A 26108-nucleotide genomic window follows, 5' to 3' on the forward strand; every position below is an offset into this window, starting at 1 on the left:
ACAACAAAAAACATACTCCAGAGACTTGGCATCAGATCTTTTTTTAAAAAGGAGATAATCTGGATATATTTTCTCCTCCTATAAAAATAGACCTTTTAAGGCACTTACGGACATGATTTAAGAAGAAAATTACAGACAGAGCTAGTGTTCCCTATAAGTGGTTGCGTTTGCGCTGCTGCTCAGGAGAGATTCAAATGCCGCCCACCTAATTAGTAGAACGACCACAGGTAATTTTGTTTCTATTGGTGGTGCACATTTGCACATGCCTCAGTGTGCATAAAAATATTCTGCACGTGGATGGAAAAATTCTGCACGTGGTTGGAAAAAATTAGAGAACAGCACATCCTCTGTCACTCTAAATCCCTTCTGTTACATGACCTACATACCTGAATGGATAGACCTCAAGTCTAGGATACAGATTAATCTATTATCACCAGTATAAGCCAGCAAATTTACAGGAAATCAATTCGCTTTATAAGAAATTAAATTCTCAAAAAAAGAGATAATTTTACATTTTGATGTTCATTTTATTTAAAATGACCAGCTCCTCCTTGGATGATATACTCATCATAATTCTCATCATAATTCTACAGCATAAGAGTTCCAAACACAATTCACTTATACTGTGAAATATTAAAAATTGTGACAATGCATATTCATAAACTGTATCTGCAAATACACATGACCCTGATCTTACAACTCTTACCAATGCAAGTAGTTCCATTGAACTTTGTCCTTTGAAGTCAATGGCACTACTACGGCAAGTAAGGGTTGTGAAATCTGTCTCCTTGATATTTAATAACAAGCAACGAATAATGTGATTTATTTAATAGGATCCACTCCTTTGAGAAAAAGGCTTTTAAAATGTTTACCTCTCCGTCAGGGCCAAGATCAGATCCCATTCCCTCCGCATTCTCTTCTGCCTTCTGAAATGAGAACACACACAAACATTACGTTCAAATTAAGGTGAGTATAACCAAGCAGGAACTATACAATTATTTTTATATGTTTTGATGTTCATAAAATAGCTTTGGCTTCCATGCTGGGATTTCAGCAAGAGGTTTTTTCCGTTTGAAAAGTGACTAGAAAAGTTATTGTGAGGTTCCTGTTAATTATGTCTCTAATTCCAGATCAATTACTCAGTTTACAACAGGAGTGGGGAACCTAAGGCCAGGAGGCCGGATGTAGCCCCCGGCTTGCCTGGATCTTGCCCCTGAGGCTCGGGGCTCCCCCCCCCATATTGGGAAGCCCACAATGGTGTTCCAGCCTCCTCACAGGGCTAGAGCACATTACATTTACTAGCCTATCCTCCCTCACCACCAGGCTCTGATGTGTGAAAGGAATGTGGGGAGTGTCTTTCTCCTTCTCAGTTGGGGGCCACATCAGTGAGGGGTTTGGGGTTTTTTTTTGTTTCTCACTTGTGTGAGAAAATGTGTTTAATTATGTAATCGTGTAACCGGTAAAAAAATTCAGTGGTTACAAGTTACACGGGGCTGGGGGAACAGATGGGAGCCGGTGCTTGAACCGACTCCTTGCGCACACCGGCTCCTGCCTCAGAGGCAGCAGAATGAGAGGGGGCAGGAAGGAAGGGGCTGTGTTATCCGTGTAAACAGTTACATTTTCACATCCCTACTTTTAAGTCAAACTGGAATCTATTCATCCCATGTATGACACCCTGTAATAGCATTCTGAGAGTCAAATCATGCCTTAGGCTACCCCTCTTAATGCACCAGGGCAGCGGGAGGACAACTGAAAGGCCTGATTTGCCCCTGCACTTGGCTAACTATTCTATTTGTGGTGTGTGAGAAGACACAGAATCCAGCTCCCCCTTCTGTTGCAGAGTTGGCTTTGCACTGCTAACAGGAATGTAATTTTACTTGGTCACTACAGAAAGCAGATTTGACCTAAAACACACAGGGAAAAGATCTTTTTAATTAAAATGGGCTATTTTGACAGTCAATCTTTGTAGGCTAGCACCATATTGAAGTAATGTGTGTGTTTAGATGGTAATGTGGGCTAAAAAAAAAAGAATCTAATTTTTAGGAAAACATTTAAAGTTGATCTGTCCCTCTGATTACTATGTTCACCCACTCCATCTTCAAATTGCTACTTTTGGTCAAGCCTGCCAGTGCTAGGTTCCCTGCGTTCTATAGCCTTTTGTTTGGCAGTATGCCATTTTGGATCTATCCTCAAGGCATGAACTTCAGAAGAGTGTGCAGCAGTGGATGTAGGTCAGATCTACATTTTCAAAGGCTTTGCTCTATGCCTAATTCTTTTACATTACATTCAGACTCCTGGAATACATGTTTCCAAACATCCCTGGCAATACTTAACTAGTAGTAAAATATTTCATTATCTGTTTCCCAAGTGTACCATTCCTCAACAGAGGAAGAACTAAAACTGAGGCTGACAAAATGCTATATCCACAGTTAGCAGCACTAGTTACAGGTAGGATGAGTGTGATGCTGTTACAATGAACATCTTTACAATGTCCTTCCTTTACCTAAATTATTGCAGAATGATCTGACATATGAATGAACAAATTGCTGATTGCTGCCTTTGTCAGGATAGTTTTAAGAAAAAAATAGTTTCCTAAGCTTTATTAAATAAAATACTTTGTTTATCAGCTGGTCTGTTTAAGCAACAATCATCAGCAATGACAAAATCTGTTATACTATTCAGATATGTTTGACAAACTAAAGCGGAGGGAGACAGACTTTGATTGCAAGCATTGCTTACCTTTCTACGAGGATTTTAGCTTTCTTAATAAATATATGTAAACTTGGAAAATTCAGTTTTTATTTTTTATAATTTTGACAGATAAAGGATGGCGTCAGGAACTTCTCGGCTGTGTCTACATTGGCACCCCTTTCCGGAAAAGGGATGCTAATGTAGACTTCGGAATAGCAAAATCCGCGGGGGATTTAAATATCCCCTGCGGCATTTGCATTTACATGGCTGCCGCTTTTTTCCGGCTTGGGGATAAGCTGGAGAAAAGCGCCAGTTTAGACGTGATTCTCCGGAAAATAAGCCCTTTTCAAGTAGGAATAAGAGATCCTCCGGAAAAGGGCTTATTTTCTGGAGAATCGTGTCTAGACTGGCGCTTTTCTCCGGCTTATCCCCAAGCCGGAAAAAAGCGGCAGCCATATAAATGCAAATGCCGCGGGGGATATTTAAATCCCCCATGGATTTTGCTATTCCGAAGTCTACATTAGCATCCCTTTTCCGGAAAGGGGTGCCAATGTAGACACAGCCCTCCTGTCTTTTCCCCTACCACTTGCACAGTACACATTATCTATAGAACATGAAAAATCTTGGACACCTATGAAAAAAGTGAGTGGCCCAGTTTCTTCATTTCTTCAAAACACTAGAGCAATTCAAAAGAAGCTGTTCTGGTAAGTGCAAAATTAGAAACGGAAAAACAAACCACCCCTATTTACTCAAGAGACAAAATTGATTCTTTATAACCCACTCTGGTCTCTTGGGTAAATAGGCTTCATTTCCTAATTATAAACAGTGAGGCTAAAAAGGAGAGGTACTTCTGCACCATCCACTTCATCAGTGTTCACCCTTGGGAGCAAGCCTAAAGACTCTTGTCTTGCTCCTATTTAGAATGGAACACTTAATTGTGTTTTTAATTGATTAAACCATATTTTCAATGGATTAACTGATATAAGAACAGAGGTGTCCAAAGTATGTGACTAAGACACACAATGAAAACTCAGTGGATGGCTGTGGGTCAATCTTAAGTAACAAATGAAATCAGAATAATAAATCAAAGTACGCACACAGCCGTATTTATTAGCATTCACCTCTCTCTAGATGGCACAGCTCACTAGCATTAAGAGGTTGAAGAAGATCAGAGTAAAGCACGCATTTTACTGCTGTTTTTATATGTTGAGTTGGGCAAAACACATTACATTAGATATTTATGATCTGTCTGGACACAATCTTTCAGCATTAGAGACTTATGCATGCACTGACATCACCAGAAGATGCTTTCATCTGAGCACAGACTTATTCTAAGAAAATACTGCAATAGGTCTATTCACAGATACAAATGACACAAGCGAGTGTCAACAGAAATACTAGGGAATATATTTTTATACCAGTGTTTAAGCTGAGCACACTGATGCTATGTGATATCTGCGGGGAGAATTAGCTGTGTTACAATCAAATGCTGCTCTTGCCATTATGATACACCAAATACCCCCAAAATCTCATTTTTTTAAGCTACTGCTTCTTCATTTTGGTGTGCCGTGAGCCCTTTTTAAATTAGAAACATGTGCTTACAGAGCCACAGCTGACTTTTTTGGGAGGGGAGGAAAGGTTACTTTTGAGGTGTGTTGTCCTTAATATTGTCCAATTATTGCATGTTGTTATTTGTTACTGTATTTAGTAGGGATGGAGCAGTCCTTCCCCTGCTGTGTGGTGCAGCCCAGCTGGGCCCACCAGCCTGCAGGCTGCTACAGCCAGGCCAGGCCAAGCCTGCTGCACTATGGGCAGAGGCTGCTTGGGAGGGGCTAGGCCTGTCACACTGCGTCGTGAGTGGAGGAGCTGCTTGGGCTGGGCCAGCCACATGGTGCCACAAACGGAGGGCTGCTTGGACTGGACTAAGCCAGCCGCACCATGCCACCAGCAAGTGGGCGGTGTCGGTCAGTTAACCAGCAGCATGGCAAGGGGCTGCTCTAGCCCATTCAGGCCACAGGTTAATCACTTATCCAGCAAGCATCACCCAGTAAGGGGGATGCTTACCAGGAATGTGGTTAACCATTTTCATCTCTAGCATGCTTTTACTCTATGTGGAGAAACATAAGTAAACATTTCAAATTCTGCAAAGGTTAAAATGACAGGAAAATTGGCAGGTGTGTTCTTTGTTCATGCGTAACAAGCAAATAAAAGTTCTGAGCCATTATTTCTTCTCTCTTATATGAAGTAGACTTATACAATGAGAATACAGAGCAACGGGAAACATACTTCAAAGTATGAAAGGAGTTTAGGGGTCATGAAAATACCAAAACTACTATTTAATGACTTCACTTGCAGAATTATTTTTAACTAAATAATATTGCTTAACTCCCAGCCATACCCACTGTGACAAATAAAAGTTTCATATCCAAAGTGAATTCTAAAAAGGCTTATACAAATGGTAAAAATGCAGATAGAAAACAACACTATGTCCAGACTATACAAAATGGTCTCGATCTCTCTCTCTCTCTGTGGCTCTGGCTGCTGGCTCTGTCAAATATATATAGGCCTCTACTGATCTCAGAATTGGAAGGTTTAAGATAACTTTTTCAGAGGTCAAACTGGCTAACTTCAGATGTCCAGAAGGAATATTCCTTTTTTTGTGCCACTAGGTGAAACACTGAACAATTAGCAAGTGACTCATGGGGTATTTTCAGTGCATCTGTGAAGCACGTTATCCATTGCTAAAGCCAGCACACCTGATTTGATATATTAATGGTCTATTAGTTCACTATGACAAATTATCTGTTAATGCAACTGCTTAGCAGAGACAAGGTGGGTAAGCTAATATTTTTTTATTGGACCAATTTCTGTTGGCATAAGAGAGCCCTTCTCTCAACTTCCCAATCTACAGAATTTAAGAGACATACACTTTATTGCTAATCGGCAGTAGGTTGGCTAATTCTTGCCTGTTAAATGTTTATCAATAAATCAAGTTTATAACCGACTGCAATTTTCTAATCTTTTCCCCCTTCTATTTGATGGAATTATTCATTTTGATATTAAAATGACACTTAAAGGGCTAATTCAGTATTTGTATGGCATAAACCACATTTCTTATACTTTTGGAACAAAAAATTATATTCACTTAATGTTAGTAATTTTGTTTTTGATGTTTATGAACTTTCTTGAAATGTTATAAGACCAGTGCAGAGTTCAGCTAACAGAGAAGGTTCTGGGGTGGGTGACTTGATGAAGAACATAAAAATGGCCATTCTGAGTCAGACCAAAGGCCATCTAGCCCAGTATCCTGTCTTCTGACAGTGGCCAATGCCAGGTGCCCCAGAGGGAATGAACAAGTGATTCCTCCCATGTCACCCATTCCCAGCAAACAGAGGCTAGTGACACCATCCCTGCCCATCCTGGCTAATAGCCATTGATGGACCTGTCCTCCATGAATTTATCTCTCTCTTTTTTAACCCTTTTGTAGTTCTGGACTTCATAACATACTCTCACAAGGAGTTCAAGGTTGCCTGTGTAATTGTGTGAAAAAATATTTTCTTTAAAAACAAACAAACCTGCTGCCTATTAATTTCATTTCCAGTTTACAAGTACCTATATTAGGTATTTAATATTTAATGATGGGCTTTTCAATCTTTCAGGAAAAGGTGTAACACGATCCAAAGGCTAGAAGCCCAAGCTATACAAATTTAGACTGGAAATATGTGTATTTTTAATAATGAGAGTCATTTACCATGGGAACATATTACCAAAAATTGTGGATTCTCCATCAGTGACAATTTTTTAAATCAAGACTGAATGTTTTACAAAAATATGGGTTCTATTTCAAAAGGAATTATTTTGGGGAAGTTTTATGGCCTGTGTTATGTAGAAAATCAGAGAAAATCACCACAATGGTGTCTTCTGGCCTTGGAACCTATGAACAAAAGTGATTTATTAAGGGAGGGAAAAGGCATTAGTTGTAGCTCCGTTATTTACTTGCCTTCTTTCTTCTCCTCCTCTTTTTCTTCTCTTTGGCAGCTTGTGCTTGCTTGTGCTCCCACACCAGATTAGTCAGATTGGCCACATATTCATCTGTCTGCTGCAGCAGGTATGCTAGACGTCTATCTTTCTTCTGGTCAATCAACTTACGGTAGCCTTCTTCATCTTCAGCCTATCAACACCGAGAAAACAACATTCAAGCTATAAACATTTTAGAGAAGAAACACCACCATTAGCAATGGAAGTACAGAATTATATTAGAAATGGCTTTTACTCCCACTTTTTAGGATAAAGTGAGGATCTTCTAAGAAAGATGGGCCAGAAAGGACAAAATGCTGGAAACTCACACCCTTGTAGAAGACTGCAAAGAGGAAGACTGGGTATGTCTGATGGCACACTGTACTTTACTTTTATTAGCAAAGACTTTGGACCTAGGTACTCCTAACATAAAAACTCTGATTTCACATTAGCTTGTTCACCTAATATGTAAAAATGTTTTTAAAAACAGCAAGAGTACCTTTTTCATTTACATGTGTATTGCTGATAATTAACATGGCAAAAGTTTGAGCAGCTACATTACTTGTAATTGTTTCTAATTACTGCTAGTCTGAAGGATCTCTATAATGTAAACATAAAACATCCATATATAGAGAGATATGGCATATAACCTTGAAAAAGGCCTCAGAGCCAAAAGATTTATTCTCTTCCTTTGCAAATCCTTCATTTGTATTTTGCATGTACTTGTATTTTTCCATTAGTTATTTAAAACCAATCTACACTGGCTCTATAGTTGGTAGTGACAGATTTTGGACAAGGGCTGAGGCTTTGTCCCATATCTGCACCCAAATGAGACACTTACTTGCTCTTTCGCTAGTGTTGTGCCTTAAGGGAAGTGTATCACTCAAATGCTTGTAAAACTGAGAATAACTAGTTTTCCAGACACTCTACTGTTGTTAGACGGCAGTGAATCCTATTGTTAAATAGAATTAGACCATAAAGTTACCAGGTTTCTACCAATATTAAAAAGAAAATATTAGTCTACTCTGAAATGATAATCATGACCAGCTAACAAACCTCTAAACACAACCTCTTGTTGATGTTAGGTGCAAAATCTGGTATAAAATTTTCTTTGTTAAAATGTGTTGATTACGATATTATAAAAACACTAGGTATTTCCTAATTTAGATACGACTGCCAATCAGTTCAATCATACTATGAAGAGACATTGTCACACAGCTATCCACTGTCACCTACTACTTTCTCAAAAGAAACTATGATTGGTATTAATTGCAGATAGTGAGAAGAGGGAGAGAAGAAGAGAGATATTCTTGCTGCTAGTTTTCTTTGGACTATAACAATGGTCAGCTGAAATTAGATGCAGTCACTAATTCCCAGAAAATATTTTATTTATCATGACTGCTTAAATACTTATATTTTAAAAAGCCAGAGTGGGCTAGAGGATATAATATGAAGAGAGGGGAGAAGGTTACTGCTACTGAATGAAACACCTGTTTTTATTCTTTAGCTTCTCTACAAAGTAATTTACACAGCAAATTTCTTCTTTGGCACATAAATCATAATCAAACTAAATTCCTGATGAATACTGCAAAAAAAAATTAAGGTATAAGTTATTAGTGCGACTATGATGACAAAGTTAGAACATAGATGGTCTTCATGAGGTGAATATAATAAAAAAACTTTGCAATATACTTGCACCGTTGTAAGAAACTTTGAAATATAAATTAGGCTACGTTATACTGTAGCCTTCTTGCGGCAAAACATATACGCAAATAAAACGCGGTGTGGAATATCGCCGCACTTCATTTGCATAAGTAATGAGCAGCCAGTTTTGTGCAAGAGGCTTTTGTGCAAAAAAACAACATGTAGATGGCTCCTTTCTGTGCAAAAACCCCCTCTTGCTCCTCAGGAAGAACGGCTCTTGCGCAAGAGGGGGTTTTTGCACAAAAAGGATCCGTCTACACTGCTCGTTTTTGCGCAAAAGCCTCTTGCACAAAAACGGCTGCTCATTACTTATGCAAATGAAGCACGGCGATATTCCACACCGAGCTTCATTTGAATATGCTTTTCTGCAAGAAGGCTACAGTACAGACATAGCCTTAGAAAGATTAGGCGATTTAATGGAAATTACAAAACAGCAGCTACACAGTCATGAGCAGATTGCTAATAATGAGACTTGACAAATATGTACAGGGGTGGCAGTATAGTTAAAATATTATTTGATTCCATAAACAAAAGTAAAATATGGGTCGAAGTGAACAAAGTCAAATAAATAATGTCACTTTCACCACTATAAAACACAAACAACTAATCTCCCACGCACATTTAGACTCATCCTAGTTAAAATCTAATTGATTAGAGAGCTTGTATGCTGCAATGGAAGTTTATGGGTCCTTGAGAGCATATGTCCGGTATTAAATGGATACTGAATTTGATCTCAGTCTAAAGGTGTTTGGCAGTGAAATTTGAAAAGTACAACATTCAGTATTTGCAGCAATGTTTGAACAATGCCCATTTCCAAAGTAACTTACATAGTGACCTTTCTAATCCCTGGGAACCCAAGAATTTCGTCTTTCCTAAGCCTTTCCAATAGTCTTAAAAACATGCTACATAACACCCCCTACCATTCTCACATCATTAGAATTACTCTCATAGAGCATGTCAGATTTGACATTTTACCAAAAGACCCCTTACCATCAGCCTTCTCATTCTTTCTTTCTCAATTCGCTCAGTTTCTTTCTTCTGCTCACGTTCAGTGTTGGCATGCCAAGTTGCCACAGCTTTAGAAAGTTTCTGAATTTTCCCAGCCACGGACCGGTGGTATTCTTTAAAATCTTTAGCATGCTGCAATATGCTGTTCAGATATTCCTAGAGAACAAAAATATTAATTCAGTTGAGACTCCTAGTCTAATAGACAGAATACAGGATTTAAAACTACAAACACCCAAATTCTGGATTCTTCTGCTTGCTTACACCATGATTACTGACCAAGTAAAGCAAAGTCTAACATTTCATTTGATGGCATTTTTCTGTATCTGGAATTCATTAATTTTGGAATAGCAGAGATTAAAATACCTGGTGCTTCTGTCTGCGTTTTCTCTCCTGTTCTATTTTCTGCTGTTTCTCAAGCTTTTCTGTCATGCGGGCTTCCCTCAGAGTCTGGCGCTTGCTGCGTTTGTAAGCTTTGGAGTTCAGTGCTGTCTCCAGTGTTGTGTCACGACGCATGCAGGCCACGACCTCTTGTCTTAGCTACCAGCAAGGAGAGACAAACTTAAAAAAACCCCACCATTCTGCACACACAGAAGAATTTTAGTCACCAATACAATATACGATGGTAGAAAATTAACTTTTTCTGAGCTCTTCAATCCTGCTTCTCCCTTGAACCCTGTGGTACTGAAAATCTGGATCTTGCAAGCCTCAGTTGCAGCAAAGAAAGTGAATGTCCTTCTAAAAAGCTCTTCATTCTTTGTAGGATCTTCCTCTTTCTATGCAGAGGTATGAACTCCACTTACATAGCAGCTCCACAAGTGGGGTGTCTGATATTAAGGGTCAAACATGGCAGATATAACACTGCTTCCTCCATCACAAGTTGGTGTTAAAAATGATTATCCTGCTTGCATGGAAGGGCCCAACCAAGATCTTAACAGAGATTAGCAGAACAATGACTTGCAAGCTTTTTAAAATCTGATATAGGATATCCCCCACTATACATTCAAGATACAGTCAAAAAACCATGGACATATAGTGAAAGGACATAAAGCAGGACATTTTTTTTCCCGCAGCTGACTTCCATTTGTGCAAACTGGTCTTTTTTTGTGTGCAACAGAAGAGCGGGCAATGGGAGGACTTAAAACAGTTCCCAGAAGCGTCAACGATGCTAGTGCAGAACCAACCTCTACCGGGGTGACTTATAGTGATGACACCCCGTACTGAATGTGGCTGACTCCCCTGCACATCCACAGGACATTCATTTTCAATGTCAGATACGGAACTATGGGGATGGGGGAATGCGTGTGCGTGAGAAAGAAAGAGCAGGGAATTACCAAAGCTGAGAGGGACATGGCTATACAGTTCTAAATGCATAGTATGAATAGCATGCTGCTTCTTGGAACTGGCCTCAGACAAGGCCCTCCCATAAAGGAATCATTAAGGCAATGGGAAGGAGCCTACACACAGCATGGTACACCTACTACTAAACTGTGCTAGTCCCAAAGATTTTCAATAGAGGCTGGATCAAGAGTAGCCAAATGACACCTCTACTTCTCTCAGGCCAGCTGGCAGAGTCAAATGGCAAGGTTCTCGGGAGTCTGGCCCTTTGCAAACTTCTGATGCTATGCCTGCACCCGAGATCTGGGCATACTTTTTTCTTGGCGGCTGCACGCTAACACAGGCCTTTTGAAAATAGGGACCACTCTGAGGAACACACAGTAATCGTGCATACACACATATCCGTGATATCATGAAATTGGTTCTTAAAAAATATGATTCAGTAGGTTTTGGAGACTATCAAAAGAGATATTGATTGTGATCTGTATATGAACAAGGAGTTGTGGACTTTCAGCATATCCGGTTCTCCTATTTTACCTTGATTTGTGCCATTCCCATGACCTCCCTCAAAGACTAGACCATAAATCTGGGATTATAAGGATTACACTGCAGGATTAAATGGGGCAGAGGGGGAGGGGGGAGAGAGAGAGAACACATGCATCTTCAATAATAAAGGAAATAGAAGGTACTGATCACATAAGTTTAATGTGTCTATGAATAGCATTTTTCAGTTACATTTGCTCAAATACTGACATTTCTCTTTCAACTCAGTCTTCTGTAAACGTCTACTGTGCAGAAGATCACTTTTGCTTGTGATTACTACAAAAACTTCCCTTCAGCAAAAGGCATTACCTGACGCTGAAAATTCAGTAACCTAAGTGCCTTTAGCTCAACTGTAGCTTTGGTTCGCAGATCAGGAGGCAAAGAGCCAGGTAAATTCTCCAGTTCCTGGATTCTGTGAGCAATTCGAGCCTGAAGTCTAAGGTGAGAAAGGATGTGGGAAAGATATCAGGAGAGATCCGTCAGTAGTTATCAATATTATATGGCAACATCAGCAATAGATCTCAGACAGACAATCAATTTATACTACTCATCTATTCTGAATTAACATGCACTTCTAGGAATGGAAAGGAAATCAGGCTTACATTTACTCTGCAGGAATACCCTTGATACCAAACAACGAAGAGTCTCTTCCCTCCTCCCCTTAATTTTAGCTACTAGTTGTATAGGAACAGCACCTCTGAAAATTTATTCTGCTCATGCTTTCAAGCATTTTGTGTTGACAGAGACGTTTGTTAAGCACTAAGAAAAAAAAGTTATAACATGATTGGGTATTATTTTAGGTCTCTAAAGTGTGACTGCAGTCAGAATAAAGTTTGTGTAATAACGGAACATTCTTATTTAACAGAACTGTTTCTTGTTAGTAATCAAAATCCTATGTGCCTATGCTACTGGCAAAGTTTAAGTTGCCACTTTTTTATTGTTTAAGCAAACTGTTGCCATTGGAGTGCAAGCTGGATTCTATTCTGGCTCACTCAGCCTCCACAGCATGAGTAATTAATTTCCAGTTACAAATTCTTTAAAGACCAACCATGGTGTACAACCCAGAAAGAACACAGCTTCACTTTCAAATTCTAAATTCTGCTAGTAGTTATATAATCTTTGTAAAATGGTATGTTTTGTTTTACTTATAACTCAGCATATTTGATCAGGCAGTCAATGACAAGCAAACATGGATTCCCCCTCCCCCGGTGCTATTTTTAATCACTTTATGTATGTGTGGTTTAACGCTCCTTTTGGCTTTTCTGGCCCTTTTGCAATATAATGCTGTCTAACGTCAGTCATTTTAACCACGGAATTTTCACAAATAGATAAAAATGGATTATAACCAATAAGCAGTAAGAATTTCTGAATGAATTCTAAGTGGGCCAGTCGTTAAAACATTTTGGGCCACAATCTGCAATAAAATTCAATCGAATCAACAACAGAAGCCAGAGAAGAAAATTTCTCTACCGATTTTTTACAAAACCATGGAGTATTTATTTAGTCTACTAATGCTACATGTGACATACATACTGCTGGAAATTTCATTATACAAATGAAAAGGCTGATCCTACTCCCTCCTAATAAAAGGATAACAGACTCACAGCCAAACCTATACTGTCACTCATCTTCTCTCCTGCACAGCACAACACAAGAAAGAAATTGACAACAGCATTAACAGAGCAGTTTGAAAGCTGATAAATGAATTTACTAACAAAGCAAAATGTTAAAGATATTAGCTATGTCACAAACTAGTGAACTCCTTACACCTAAAAAGACAATTGTAACTTAGGCTTTTTAAAGCCACACACACACCACTCAGTCCTATTCCACATCACCCCTGCTCCAAAATGATACATAAGAATGACCACACTGGAGGAGCAGACCAAAGGTCCATCCAGCCCACTATCTTGTCTTCCGACAGGGGCTAATACCAGGTGCTTTGGAGGGAATGGACAGAACAGGTAACCATCTAGTAATCCATCACTTGTTGCCCATTCCCATCTTCTGACAAATGGAGGCTAGGAATACTCAAAGCAATTGTAAATGCAATTCTGTCTAACTTCAGTGTAATTTCAACCATGGAATTCTTATAACTGGATAAAAATGGATTATAGTCAATACCAAGTAAGAATTTATGAATAAATTCTAAGTGATCCAGTCATTAAATACTTTGGACCACAATCTGCAATAAGAGGTGCAATCAGCTTGATGCATCATACTTTACAGGCACACTGATATAAAAAGGCAAAGAACTAGCTCTGATTCTGATGTCACCCAAGTCAGTGCAAGTTTTACCAGACACTCTAATGGCATCAGGACTGGAATATTGACAGGTTAATTTTCTGCAGGCCTCAGTTTCCATGAAACTTAAGCATTTCAAAACAAACAAAAATACACATTTTTTTATTAAGGCTTTTTAAGGAAAAAATATCCTGATGATGTGTATTCAACACAAACATTGCTAATATCTTTTAAAAAAAGTCAAAATAAATCTGCTCTCACTTTTTTTTTTTTGAGAGAGAGAGAGAGAGAGAATATATCACATAATAGCTGGCTTGGACAATCTCATTTTTAGTACTATAAAACACTATTTATATGTCTATTCTATATTTGAGAGAGAACTTGTATGTCTGTTTGTACATTTGTTCAAGAACTCCTCCTAAACATTAGTAAGAGCTAGGAACACCTCAAACCTTCCACCCTCCCCCTGGTCTGGGACTGCCCAGCCCCAAGCTTCTCACACCTCAGATGTCCTTCAGGGAGGGTAGTGGGAGCCCTAGCCTCCCCCTCCCCGATACAGGATCATGGCTGTCTGTTCCCATTCCTCAGGAAGTAAGGGGGAAATACACAGTTTGCTGTATTCCTCATTCTGGATGAGGAGCGCAGGGGGCATACAAACCTTGGGAAAGGTGCTTCTCACCTGGCCCCAAGCATCTACAGTGAAAAAGGACTGGGGTTATCTTCTCTCCACAGGACAGCCTGCATACTGACCTCTCAGAAATGGTTTAGAATCATACAAATGCTGACTGAGGGCATGTGAAATTAAATTGGCCCTAGGAAAAAGCTGCGCAAATCATCACTACAGGTACATTCCTTAAAGAAGTTTCCAGTTAGTGCAGCAATGGTGGAAAAGCTGGATGTTGCAGAGAAAATTAGGAATCATATTACACATGGATATATTTGGGTCAACCCCTCAGAAGAGGCTGGAGTACATAAGAATTTCCAGATACCAAAAGGATCACACTCAGAAGTGAGGATTTTTGTGCTTTTTATCTGTATTTTAAGCATTGCTCCTCTACATACTATTTTTTCCTCAATATTCAACAGAATACAGTAGGTAATCTGATATACAGAAACATGATTTGAAACTTCCTGAAACAAAAAAAAGGCTGTAATACTGCATAACTTCAGGAGACTCATTTAGTGTTCTCAAGAGCACAGAAAATTGAAGCAGAATTAGGTCAGCAGGTTTTTCATACAGATTGAACAGTAAATCAAGAGGTGTTACTATTCTGGCAAGAAAGACTTCCATTAACGGCAACAGATATTTGTTCAGGTCCAGCGGAGAAGTTTATGATTCCTATAGGAGAGTTATTTGTTCAGAAAATAACACCGGTAGATTTTGTTCTTTCAAGTAGCTATAGGACACTACAGAAATCCACATTTTCTATAACTGGATTTAGTGACTGCGAGGGAATTTCACTGCTGTTACAGCTGCAAAACAACTGGACAAACCTAGTGGCTTTCCTATCTCCTGCCCTTAAAAATGAAGATTTAGCTACTGCACATCCATATAGAATAGCAGCCGATAGATGCATAAAGAGACTTAGGGCTTGTCTATGTTTAAAATGCTGACTGTCACACTTCAGGGACTATGCTGACAGATAGGCAAGCCACCTCCCCAAGAGGCAATAAGTTGGTCAATGGGAGGATTCTCTCACCGACCTAGCGCTGTCTACTCCAGGGCTTAAGTTAGCTTCATTCAGAGGTGGGCAAACTTTTTGGCCTAAAGGTCACATCTCAATATGAAAATGGTATGGTGGGCCATGAATGCTCACAAAATTGGAGGCTGGAATGCAGGAAGGGTGAGAGCTCTGGCTGGAGACGAGACTAGGGATGAGGGATTTGGGGTGCAGGAAAGTGCTCTGGATTGGGCTTGAAAGGTTCAGAGGGGATCAGGGCAGGAGTCAGGGTGGGGTTTACTTTAAGCAGCTCCCGGAAGCAGTAGCACATCACACCTCCAGCTCCTATGCAGAGGTGCAACCAGGTGGCTCGGTGCTCTACCCCATCTACCAAGGCCACCCCTGCTGCTCCAGTTAGCCATAGTTCCCATCGTACACATGGAATGGGGTAAGCCTACAACCCTGTTCCCAGACTGAAGCACCAGTGCAGGGCAAGATCCTGATCCTGCTCCCCAGCAGGAATCATGACCTAAAGTAAACTATCTGACCAGCCTGACACAGGCTGCAGGTCAGAGTTTGGATATCCCTGGTTTAAATGCATTGCCTAGAAGTGTGGATTTTCCCCAACCAATATTGACTTAATTTCCTAGAGCAGACCAGGCCTAGAGTTCTGAGATGTATACAGGTGCATGGTGCTTGTCCACATACTGATGAGCCCAGACCACAGCTATGGTTTTTCCTCAATCTCTCAGTTCTAAAATAGCTGGAATGTTTCTGTTGAGGCAATCATCTATGAAACAGTTAAAGCAAAATCCTATTCTTTGAAGTCGATATGGCTTTTGCTATAGGTGCAGTGACATCTCCCCAAATGACTTCTTCGACTTAGTAAGGCATTTGATCAGTGTTGTTTGTATCGATGAGGGCTAAAGACTTGATCCTATGTTTCCTGAAGTCAATGGAAAAACTCCTGCTTAGTTTGAAGCTGCAGGATCAGCCCCCAGGTACTTGTTAGCTGCACCCCACATGTAAAAGAGGTGTTTGGACATGTGCTGATCATTTTCTTTGCTGTTCTCTGAGCCTGCTCCTATTGTAATATGTTCTGTATAGACAAATGGGTTAAGAACTGAACAGTCTAAACTTACAGCAGATACGGTGTGCCTTTATATAAATTAATGTTATAATATTTTCATCATCGTCTATCCCAGTCTTTGAATATTCTAATGTTGTCCGCTTAATGTTTAAAAGATTTTCACTGAACTGTTCACAATGAAAGCCAGGGCTTTTCCCAACACGTAGTAGTGAAGAGAAAAAGAAAAAAAGAAAGAAAAAGAAGGTATTTGCAAGCTGATAAAGACCGATTACATAATTAGAAAAAGTATCTGGTTTTCAGTGGGGTTTTCCAAACAACTTTCAAATAATTTAAATGTCTCTAATTTATCAACAGTGCTAAAACTTTTAAAGAGTATGTATTTTACAAGGAATAAGAAACAGCAGCCAAACAGCTTAAAATGTAGCAGTTTGCTGGAAAATATTTTTCTATCTATAGCAATATTATCTTTTTATAGATAACCAGTTTTCACTTAAAGAATGTATGATTTTTAAATTACACTTAGATTTTTCTGGATCATGCTCATCTTCTAATCTTTCAAGTTGATAAAATATGTTAGACTGTTTCTCTCTTTGAGCAACAATGCTAAAGGCTTCTAAGTCATTCAGTCAGAATAGAAGGTCAAGTAGAAAACAGCATTTTTCAAGAGTGTGAAGGACTTATTAACCACAGGCACCTACTTTCCCATTAGAGCAGGGATGGGCAAGATGTGGCCCAGGGGCTGGATCTGACCTGCCTAACATTTTGATCCAGCCCGCAGACTGCATCTGGCTGTTTTCTGTTTATATCCTGCTGCCCATGCCACTGAATTTCCAGGCGGTGGCTCAGGCAGCAGGATCCTATTTAAATGGCCCACAGCTCCTGGTCATGGCACTACCCCAGCAGGGGCTGGAGCCCAGAGCCTTTTTAATTGTTGCTATTTAAAGGGCTTGCAGCTCCCAGCCCCGCTACTACAAGGCTTCATGGGAGCTGCCCAGAATTGCTTTGCAATTTAAAGGGCTCGCAGTCATGGCGCTACCCCAGCAGGGTTCAGAGCTATGAGCCCTTTAAATAGCTGCAGTAGTCCTAGGCGGCTGCCAGGGAATGTGGTAGCAGCTGGGCCAGAATTTGCGAGCCCTTTGCTGCATTTTTACTTCAAAGCCAACTCTGGGGGGAAGGCTAGTCCTCAACCCTGCTCCTTTGATCCCATGACCCGCCACGTACCAAAATTAATTGAGTGGCCCGCCCACCTGTGAAAATTATTGCCCACCCCAAAGTTAGGGCATGCTTGACCCCCAGCTCTGCCTCAACCCCTACCCTACACTTTCTCCCAAGCCTGTGCCCCACCTTTCCCCCAGCTCCATACCTGCTCCGCTCCCACCACACCCTTTTCCCCAATGTCCCACCCATGCCCTGCATCTTCTCCACCTCCTCCCCCCAAACACACTGCACACCTCCCTCTCAGAGTATCCTGAATGCCAGGAAACAGCTCTTTGCAGTAGACAGGAGGCACTCAGAGGGAGGGAGAGGAGTTAAGTTGATCATCAGGGCCGCTAACAGGTGAGATGAGCTGAGTGGAAGGGGTTGCCTAGCCATCTTGGGTGCTGAGCACCTGCTAACTTTTCCCCCATGGGTGCTCCAGCCCCCGGAACACCCAAAGTTGATGTCTATGTCACTAACCCTATTAAAGGATATATTTAATTAATCTTTGCAGTTCATCATTTTATCTTTAGCCACACAAAACACAGCTATTGAATTTCAAACTGAAGATCACCTTGCAAAGCAGGTGATATTTACCGCTCCTTCACTGATTGTGGGTAACTGCAGAAATTATGACAGAGCACTGCAAGCGTATGAAATGGATGCCAGGCAGCAAGCAAGAAAGCTTTATAAAAGGGAAACCATTTTCAGATAATAAAAGGAATCAATTTCACATGGTTTGCAGTGATCATAAATTTAAAATGCTGTAAAGTGTAAATTTTTTTAATTAATGCTGATACGTAGGAGAGTCATTCCACCTAGTGGAATAACATTAAATTACACAACACATTATTAGTTTTAGGACATATTCATTAAGATTAAAGCAGCACTTTATTTCCAAGAAAGTATTAAAATGGAGTTTTATAAAAGCATGTCATGAATTTACTACTTTGGCCATTTTTCAAGTAGCACAGCAAATTGCACAGTTCAACACATAGTAGTAATTTAAACTTTTTATAGTGATGGATATTTTAAATATCCAAGTTTATTTTAATCTACCATTAATCACATAGGGATTAACAACAATTATACCTCCTAATTTCACAGCAACATAGGCTGCAATAGCTGCTAGGCACAACCAAGTGAATTCAGTGGCAACATTAACTCTTAATTTGTTGTTGTTGTTGATTTAAGCCAAAACCTTTTAATGTGAAAATGTGGTTCTTGGCAGGGGTGGAGGGGGGAGGCAGGGGAAATCTATTAAAAGTAGAAAGTTTCCCATTTATATGTCGTCAGGTTCAAGGCTTCTTCAATCTCAAGAATATGTTAATGAATCTATTACTGCTCCTCCACCTGTAGTGGGCCATTTAAGAAATGGCTAATGGAGAAGAACGTGATGCTACACCTTTAAGTGCCTACTCTGATGAACTGTCAGATCAATTGTATAACTTTCTATTCTAAAATAAGTCCAAGACAGAGGAATTCCAGTCACTGAGCGAATGAGAGAAATTTCTTCAATGTAACAGAAAATATTACAGGAATGTTTCATCTTTATAACATCCATAAAAAGTTTATATTAACTATTGGCTGAACCATTAAGCACTCACATCAGGAAAAAGATGTGTGCAGCAACAGAAATCCCATCCTGTGCAAGTTTGGAGGTCTACAAAACCATTCCATCGACTTCTTACAGAGTGCACGTGTGCTGAGGTGCACTGCCCACACAAATTTTCAAGTCACTTTTCATGAGGCAGTTATATTAGCCATGCATGCTTGTACAGTATGGCACTCCTTATTACTACACTCCACAACCTAAGCCAGCAGATCCCATCTGTACCTGAGGCTACTGCACATACACAGTAGGCCATTTTCAAAGCTTCTAACTTGATTACACCCAAGGCACATATCTACTGAAATATTCAAATATTTTTCTACAAGTAGGGATATACGACAATTTTAAATTTTGACACTTAATGTTTGGAGTACAGAACTATTAAAGACGTGGCAAGACATATTTTTTCATTCTCTTACAACCAAAAAAAAATGGATAAATTAGTTTTGCTCCAACTTCCACAAAAATACCAAACTAAATACATGACCATTTCAGAATCATATATTACCTTAACTGCAGCTGTCAAGTCCTGCTCCCATTGTGCAAAAAGACATGTGCACTTTAACTAGATCAAAATTACCAGTAGAAAAAAGTTGGACCTAATACTTAAGTATTAGTTAAGTTCTTAAGTTGCCATTAAGATGCCCATCTTTTATTTTGTGTTTACTTAAATAATTAAATGCCCTATAGAAAGTAGTAGGCATCCTCAGATGTAATTAATACAACAAAATAAAAACCCCAGCAACATTAAAAAAAACAAAAACAAAAAAACCCCACAACTCAGCCAGTCTGCCAAAAAACAAAACAAACAAACAAAACAAACAAACAAACCCTTTGCTTTCCAATCTTTCCTTATTCAAAGCAGCGTACCCTCAAGCTTTCTCCGAATACCTACAAAAACATCTTTGCAGCAGCTTGTGCAGAAGATCACAAAGTGAGGGTATTTCAAACTAGGCAGCCTAACAATAGATAAGATGCACCTGAAGAAGTGGGTTGTGCCCACGAAAGCTCATGATACCATCTACATGTTTTGTTAGTCTTTAAGATGCTATAGACGATATTTTTTAAGTTTTTCATAGTCTACATAGTTTTTCAAGGTTCCTAACACACACTCTACCCCTTGCACAGAGTTCAGCATGCAAGGAATAAGACTGTAATTAAACAACTGTGTGGAGCTAAAACCAGGAGCCTCCCCAAAGGCAGTAAATAGGGGAGAATACACACACACACCCTTCCTAATTTGTGCCAGCTTCATGTCTTCCCATTCACACTAGGGATTTCACAAATCACAATGCCTCTGAGGTCCTTCTGGGGTCCTGACTATGCAGCACAAAGAGGCATGGTTTGAACCCAAAGAACACTATGCACGACTCTAAGTAGAGACGATTGATTGATGCACTGATAAGAGATACACATTCTAATTCTAAATTAAGGCTATGTCTATACTGTAGAGCTTTTCCGGGATGGTATCCTAGAAAAGCTCTGCTGCATCCAAGGAACAAAAAAGCAGACACATTTTTTCAGCATCCCTGTAAACCTCATTCTACGAGGAAGAAGGGATATTCTGAAAGAGGGTTTTTTCCGACCTTTGGCCCCGTGTAGACCCATCAAATGTCAGAAAAGCCCCCTTGCAGAAGAAAAGTGGGAAAAGATACGCAAATCGTGAACCACAATTTACGAATCTTTTTCTGACTTTTCTTTGTAGTGTAGACATAGCCTAACTCAGTGAAAAGAATAGCTATGTTCTCCTGTAGATCCCTATTTGAATACATCCCTGCTCTTGGAAGAAGCAGTTAACAGATCAAGGCTCAGGGGCACCATCTCTGGTATATGCAAGCATGTGTGGCACTGGCTCATAGGATTTCTAGCTCACATCATAGTTATATCCCCTTCCATATGTACAAAAGTTAAAATGTATTAGCCTTTGTGTAACATCTATGTTTTCTGAAAATGCTGTTACACTACAATAACCTTACACAATGAAACAGGTAAGGCCGTTCCAAGTTAAGGTAAAAACTATGCTAGTGACTATGGACTCAATACAGCAAAACACCTAATTGCTGCATTAATTTAAGCAAAAGTTTGACTGTTTTGCTAGATCATGGCTTGAAAAAATAGTTTCAAAAGCAGTACAGAGTATGCCTTTAGGGTCTGTTCTTAATCATTAGCAAGATACTTTTTGCTTAGTATTACAAGTATGTCAAATTATGCAAAGTACTACAGATATTAAGTAGATCTTTGAGCAGCATCATAACTCTTAGCTGACAGGGCAGTTCTGTCTTACAAGCATATATACAGCATACTCAAGTACCTCTAAACAGCCTTCAAGGCAGTTAAAATGCAATGATGCAGAATCAAGCAAGAATGAATGATACTGTCCTTTGTAAGATATTCCCAGGTAAGACCTTCCCCATCTCTGCACTATTTTCTAGTTTTGCTCTGGGTACTGTAATCACATAGTCTTGCTAACCAAAAACGGGCTATTTGATCAACGTTTCTCTCAGAAAACAAAGCTTGGGACAAAGCAAATCCCTGGAGCGTCATCACAAACGAGGTGTTATGACTCTGGATAAAATTAAGTTTCCCACACTATAATGGTCTCTTCTAAACAGAGCAATAGATCCAGATCATTTCGTTTTGGGTACCTCATCCACTCACTAGTCCCCCTTCCTAGCCCACTGCCGCTAAACATTTCATATTCTCTAAAAGGTAATCTCAATCATCCTCCCTCAGACATCTGTAAAGCTTGAGTATATTCCTGGAACAATGTCATTAGAACCTGCCTTCCAGGAGATGAGCTTGCCTTTTGCTTCTATTTGCTTAGCCTTTACCTTTTCAGTAACTGGAACATAGGCATTGCCATTCTAGACCAGACAAATGGAATATCTAGTCTGTAGCCTGTCACTGACAGTGACCAATAAGAGAGGTTTAAAAAGAGGGTGCAACTCCTCTGAAAAGGGCACCTGTATGACCATCTTCCCTAAGTGATGTTTTTCCTTAACCCTAAGTAGGCCCTGAAGAAACCTGCCCTATTGCACTGATCAATACTTTCACACCATTTCCTGGTATGCCCGTTTGTCAGTCTATCTGCACCTGTCGTCTCTAGTCTGAATGTATAAGCTCTAGGAGCAGAGGACAATTTTTATTACATATGTGGATACCACCTAGTATAACTGGGTTCTGGTCCATGACTGGGGTTCATAGCTGCTACAGTAACACAAATAAGTAAATAATAATAATTAAGTATTATTATAATAGCATATGAAAGTGATATGCTATTATAACAGCTAGTATTGGGTACTCAGCACTTTTTTGTCAGGATACTTTTATATGCCTAAGTAAGGACACGAGGACCTCATTTTTTGTTCTTTTTTTTTTTTTCCATTTTTATTTTGACTTGTTTGTGTGTTCCCTTTACTCCCTGGCAGATCAGCCAACCCATGTTCCACTGGACAAAATTCCTGTTTTTTATTTGGCTATTTTTTTCCTTTGACTTCCATACTGGCCCTACTAATTTTTATTTTAACATTTCACCTGTCATACTTTGTTCCTTTCTAGTGAAATCGCTTGGACCTGATGCCCACTTATTGGAAGATATACTTGAGTCCTTGGCATTTAAGACTCTCCCCTCCACCACTGCAGAATTCCAGCTGTCTTTTTTTTGTTTGTTAATAATTCTGAATAGGGATGTGAACGACTAGTCAACTAGTTGACTCTCCCCTCCCCCCACCCCCCTCCTTATCTTGTTGCCTCTATCACAGAGGCAGCGGCAGGGAGAGGGGGAAAGCGGTGCAAGTGCTTCAAAACAGCAGTGCCATGTGGAGCTCGGGGCCTGCTGGGACTCCTTGCTGACCCGGGCTCTATGCAGCGCTGCTGCATTGAAATGCTGCATGGAGCCTGACACCGGGCTCCCTGCAGCATTTCAAAGTGGCAGTGTTGCATGGAGCCCGGGGTCAGCTGGGTACTCCTCAGCTGAACCCAGGCTCCATGTGGTGCTGATTCTTGGAAACACCTCAGGAGCACAGGGCCAGCAGGGGACTGCTTGAGTCCCCTGCTGGCCCCATGCTCCCCACAGCACTTTCGCCTTTGAAGAGCGGCAACAGCCCTGGGGCTGTTGCTACACTTCAAAGGCGGAGGCGCCCATATCGATAAATCTAATAGCCGACGTAAATTGCACTGACTATTTGATTAGCTAATTAATCGAAATTTTATATCCCTAGTTCTGAACACTTTTTGTAACTGACAATCTTAGCAAAAATAGCTTCTATGTTGATTCTAAGGATTTTAGTTTCATAACCTCAGTCCTCTCCATTCTGATCCAGCAAAGCACTTGAGTACATGTTTATATTTAAAATAAACTTTAGAATCACCCTTTAATTTGATGTCCCTATATTACTTTTCACTATGGCCCCTCTCAAAAGAATTATTTTAATTATGAACATTATGAGCTATAATTGCAACAGAGACCAGCTGGCGTCCAGAAATACAACACAGAACCTGTGGTTTAAGTCTCATAAATACCCTGCTTACCTGTATTCACGCTCCTGGAGTATTTCAACAGGATCCAATCCTTGTGGTTTCTGTATGGGGCTAATACGGTTCTGTTTTTGCTGCAGCTGGACAATAGGTGATGGCTGCCCCGGAGTTGGCTGTGGTACAGAAGGACCAGGCATGGCTGCAGAAGGCTGGGCAGCAGGGGGGGCAGGTGAAGGCCTTCCACTAGGAGGTGGTACAGCAAGCTTTTGTGGTGTAGTGGCAACATTCATATCTGGTCCTTGACCTGCAAAATAAGTAATATGGCCATGTGATAAACAGAGCAGCTTGATTTTGAACAAAAAACCCTGCAGGTAGGCACCTGAGACAAACTTTCAAAGTTAACAAAAGAACAGACTACTGCAAGCTTCTTTCAGAATAAGTTTTTCTGGAAGATATCTTCCAGAAAAGCTTATTTTGAAATAGAGCATCCACACTACAGGGAAGCGTGAACATTAGTCCGAGGCAAGCTCCCCTAATGTGGACGCGCTATCTCGACTTAGAGCCCCAGGAGGCACTGGTGAGGAATAACTGGAATGGCCTGGCGAGGAGCTACTTCAACACAGCAGCAGTAGAGTGTCTACACACACCCTTTTTCAAAAAAGGTTTTTCGGAAAAGGGCTTATTCTTTGTGGAATGAGGTTTACCATTGTCAGAAAAAAGCCACCAGTTATTTAGACAAAGATGAAATAACGCAATTGCACTGTGGACACCAGTACTGTTTTTTCAGAATAACGGCCGTTATTACAGAAAAACAGTAGTGTAGACGTACCCTGAGATAGGCTTCAATTCCCATAGAGGAAAACTATATGATAGTAGAAATTACAGAGAGTAACCCAAAAATAGTAACTGCAAGTGACAATTATTAGAGCTATATTTTCATTTAGATTTTTTAAAACATAGAATTTGTATCAGCAAAATATTTCTAGCACTGGGTAGATCTAGGCAGAGGGCCAAACTCTGCTCTCTTACATGGGCACTATCTCCAATTCCAATATGAAAATACGCCCAGGAGTGGAATTTGGCCAGGCCATGAGCAAGATCCTTTCCGCAGCTCTTACGGAAAAAAAGTTGGCAGTATTTATTTTATTAAAATGTCCACTTTTATATACTTTTAAATATTTTAAATGTACTTTTAAAATTACACTTTAAAAAAACCAGACTAATATAGTAATATAAGTAAATAAGTATTTCAAGTATTGGGTGCTTGATTTTTCTTCTAAAATTTCTCACTCTCCTTATTTCGAAAATTAAATGCGTCACTTAACACAAAAGTAGCATCCAACAGAGATAAGGTAGGAAAGTGCTGCTGCTTGTGGCCTTCTGTACATGGACAAGCAGTTACTGATTTCATGGAGATGATAGAGACACTGGGAACTATAGATAACTGCAACGACAAAGCTGTCACTGTTTTTGAAGGAGGTTAGTATATAATAATTTAATTGATGAAATACAATTTCAGAATCTGTCCACAGTCTCAGAATCAGTTTACTTCAGACCCAGGATCTGAAATCCATTTGGAGAAGATGGCTCATCTTCAGAGCTCATCAGCTGCCACTTAAACGTCTTCACTCTGGGCAAAAAAATCATGGACATAAGTTTTTGAAATGTAGGTTTGGCATCATGTCAAGCCTGATATTTCAGGACTTCAAAACACTGTTTTCTCAATTTTCAGGATCTCTTAGTGATGTCATAAAACTAAGGCAGGCCAGCATAGACTTCAAAAAGACAAAACTCCAAATAAAAATCCACAACAAATATTGTACATAGGCATATCTTTCCCCATGCCCTCAAAAAAAAGCTATTGTAAAAATACATATTAAGGTGGTTTTCGTTCAAAAAATACAAATTTTAAAAGAAATAGAAAGATTATCAACACAAAAACTTCCATCTAATATCTCTGTACACCAATCAAAGTTTCTTAGGGAGCCCTTGATAGAAACATTCCTGATTTTACTAATATTAAAAATAAAATTATTTTTATCTTCATCATCCTATCCAAGGTTATATGGTACCAGTTTGTTGGAGTACTCAGTGGAGCATAATGCTACACCTGATTAGAAAGTAGTATTTCATGGCTTTTTTAAAACAGCAATAAGTGTCATCCAACGACATTTCTTTTAGAGATAGCAAACCATCATTTAGTCCCCATTTCCTCCAAGATTTAATTCTCTTTAAGCACTGACAAAATAAGGACCTTCTTAATAGGAGAAATCTGCACCATGTAAGTGATTGTATTAAAAAAAATAATCTTTGAACAAAAATGTTCCAAAGGAGCATTTACTATTGAACTGATACTAAATTTGTCCTTTCACCTTGCATCTTTTCCTGCAGTAGAGGGAGGTAACAAAAATAACCCAACAGTTTTTAAATTATTTCCCAGAAGGTCAGACTATAAAAGAAATTATCTAGTACATAATGTTGTTCTCTATTCCTTGAAACCCAATTTGTACTTTAAAATTTAGTGTAATTT

At 39.7% G+C, this 26108-nt stretch overlaps 1 protein-coding gene across 5 annotated transcripts in view; it reads right to left on the reverse strand.

The window, feature by feature from the left end:
- Positions 1 to 26108, reverse strand: part of SMARCA2 (SWI/SNF related BAF chromatin remodeling complex subunit ATPase 2) — a 187991-nt gene that overhangs the window by 115013 nt on the left and 46870 nt on the right. For all 5 annotated transcript variants that reach the window (XM_025188130.2, XM_075931662.1, XM_075931661.1 and 2 more), the window contains 6 exons: positions 23633 to 23882; positions 11608 to 11734; positions 9784 to 9957; positions 9403 to 9576; positions 6692 to 6862; positions 873 to 926 (listed from right to left, as the gene is read on the reverse strand). In XM_025188130.2, coding sequence (XP_025043915.2) covers positions 873 to 926; positions 6692 to 6862; positions 9403 to 9576; positions 9784 to 9957; positions 11608 to 11734; positions 23633 to 23882 — 950 coding nt within the window. The remainder of the gene's footprint in view (positions 1 to 872; positions 927 to 6691; positions 6863 to 9402; positions 9577 to 9783; positions 9958 to 11607; positions 11735 to 23632; positions 23883 to 26108) is intronic.

This window comes from Pelodiscus sinensis, chromosome 6 (genome assembly GCF_049634645.1).
Source record: "Pelodiscus sinensis isolate JC-2024 chromosome 6, ASM4963464v1, whole genome shotgun sequence".
Classification (NCBI taxonomy): domain Eukaryota; kingdom Metazoa; phylum Chordata; order Testudines; family Trionychidae; genus Pelodiscus; species Pelodiscus sinensis.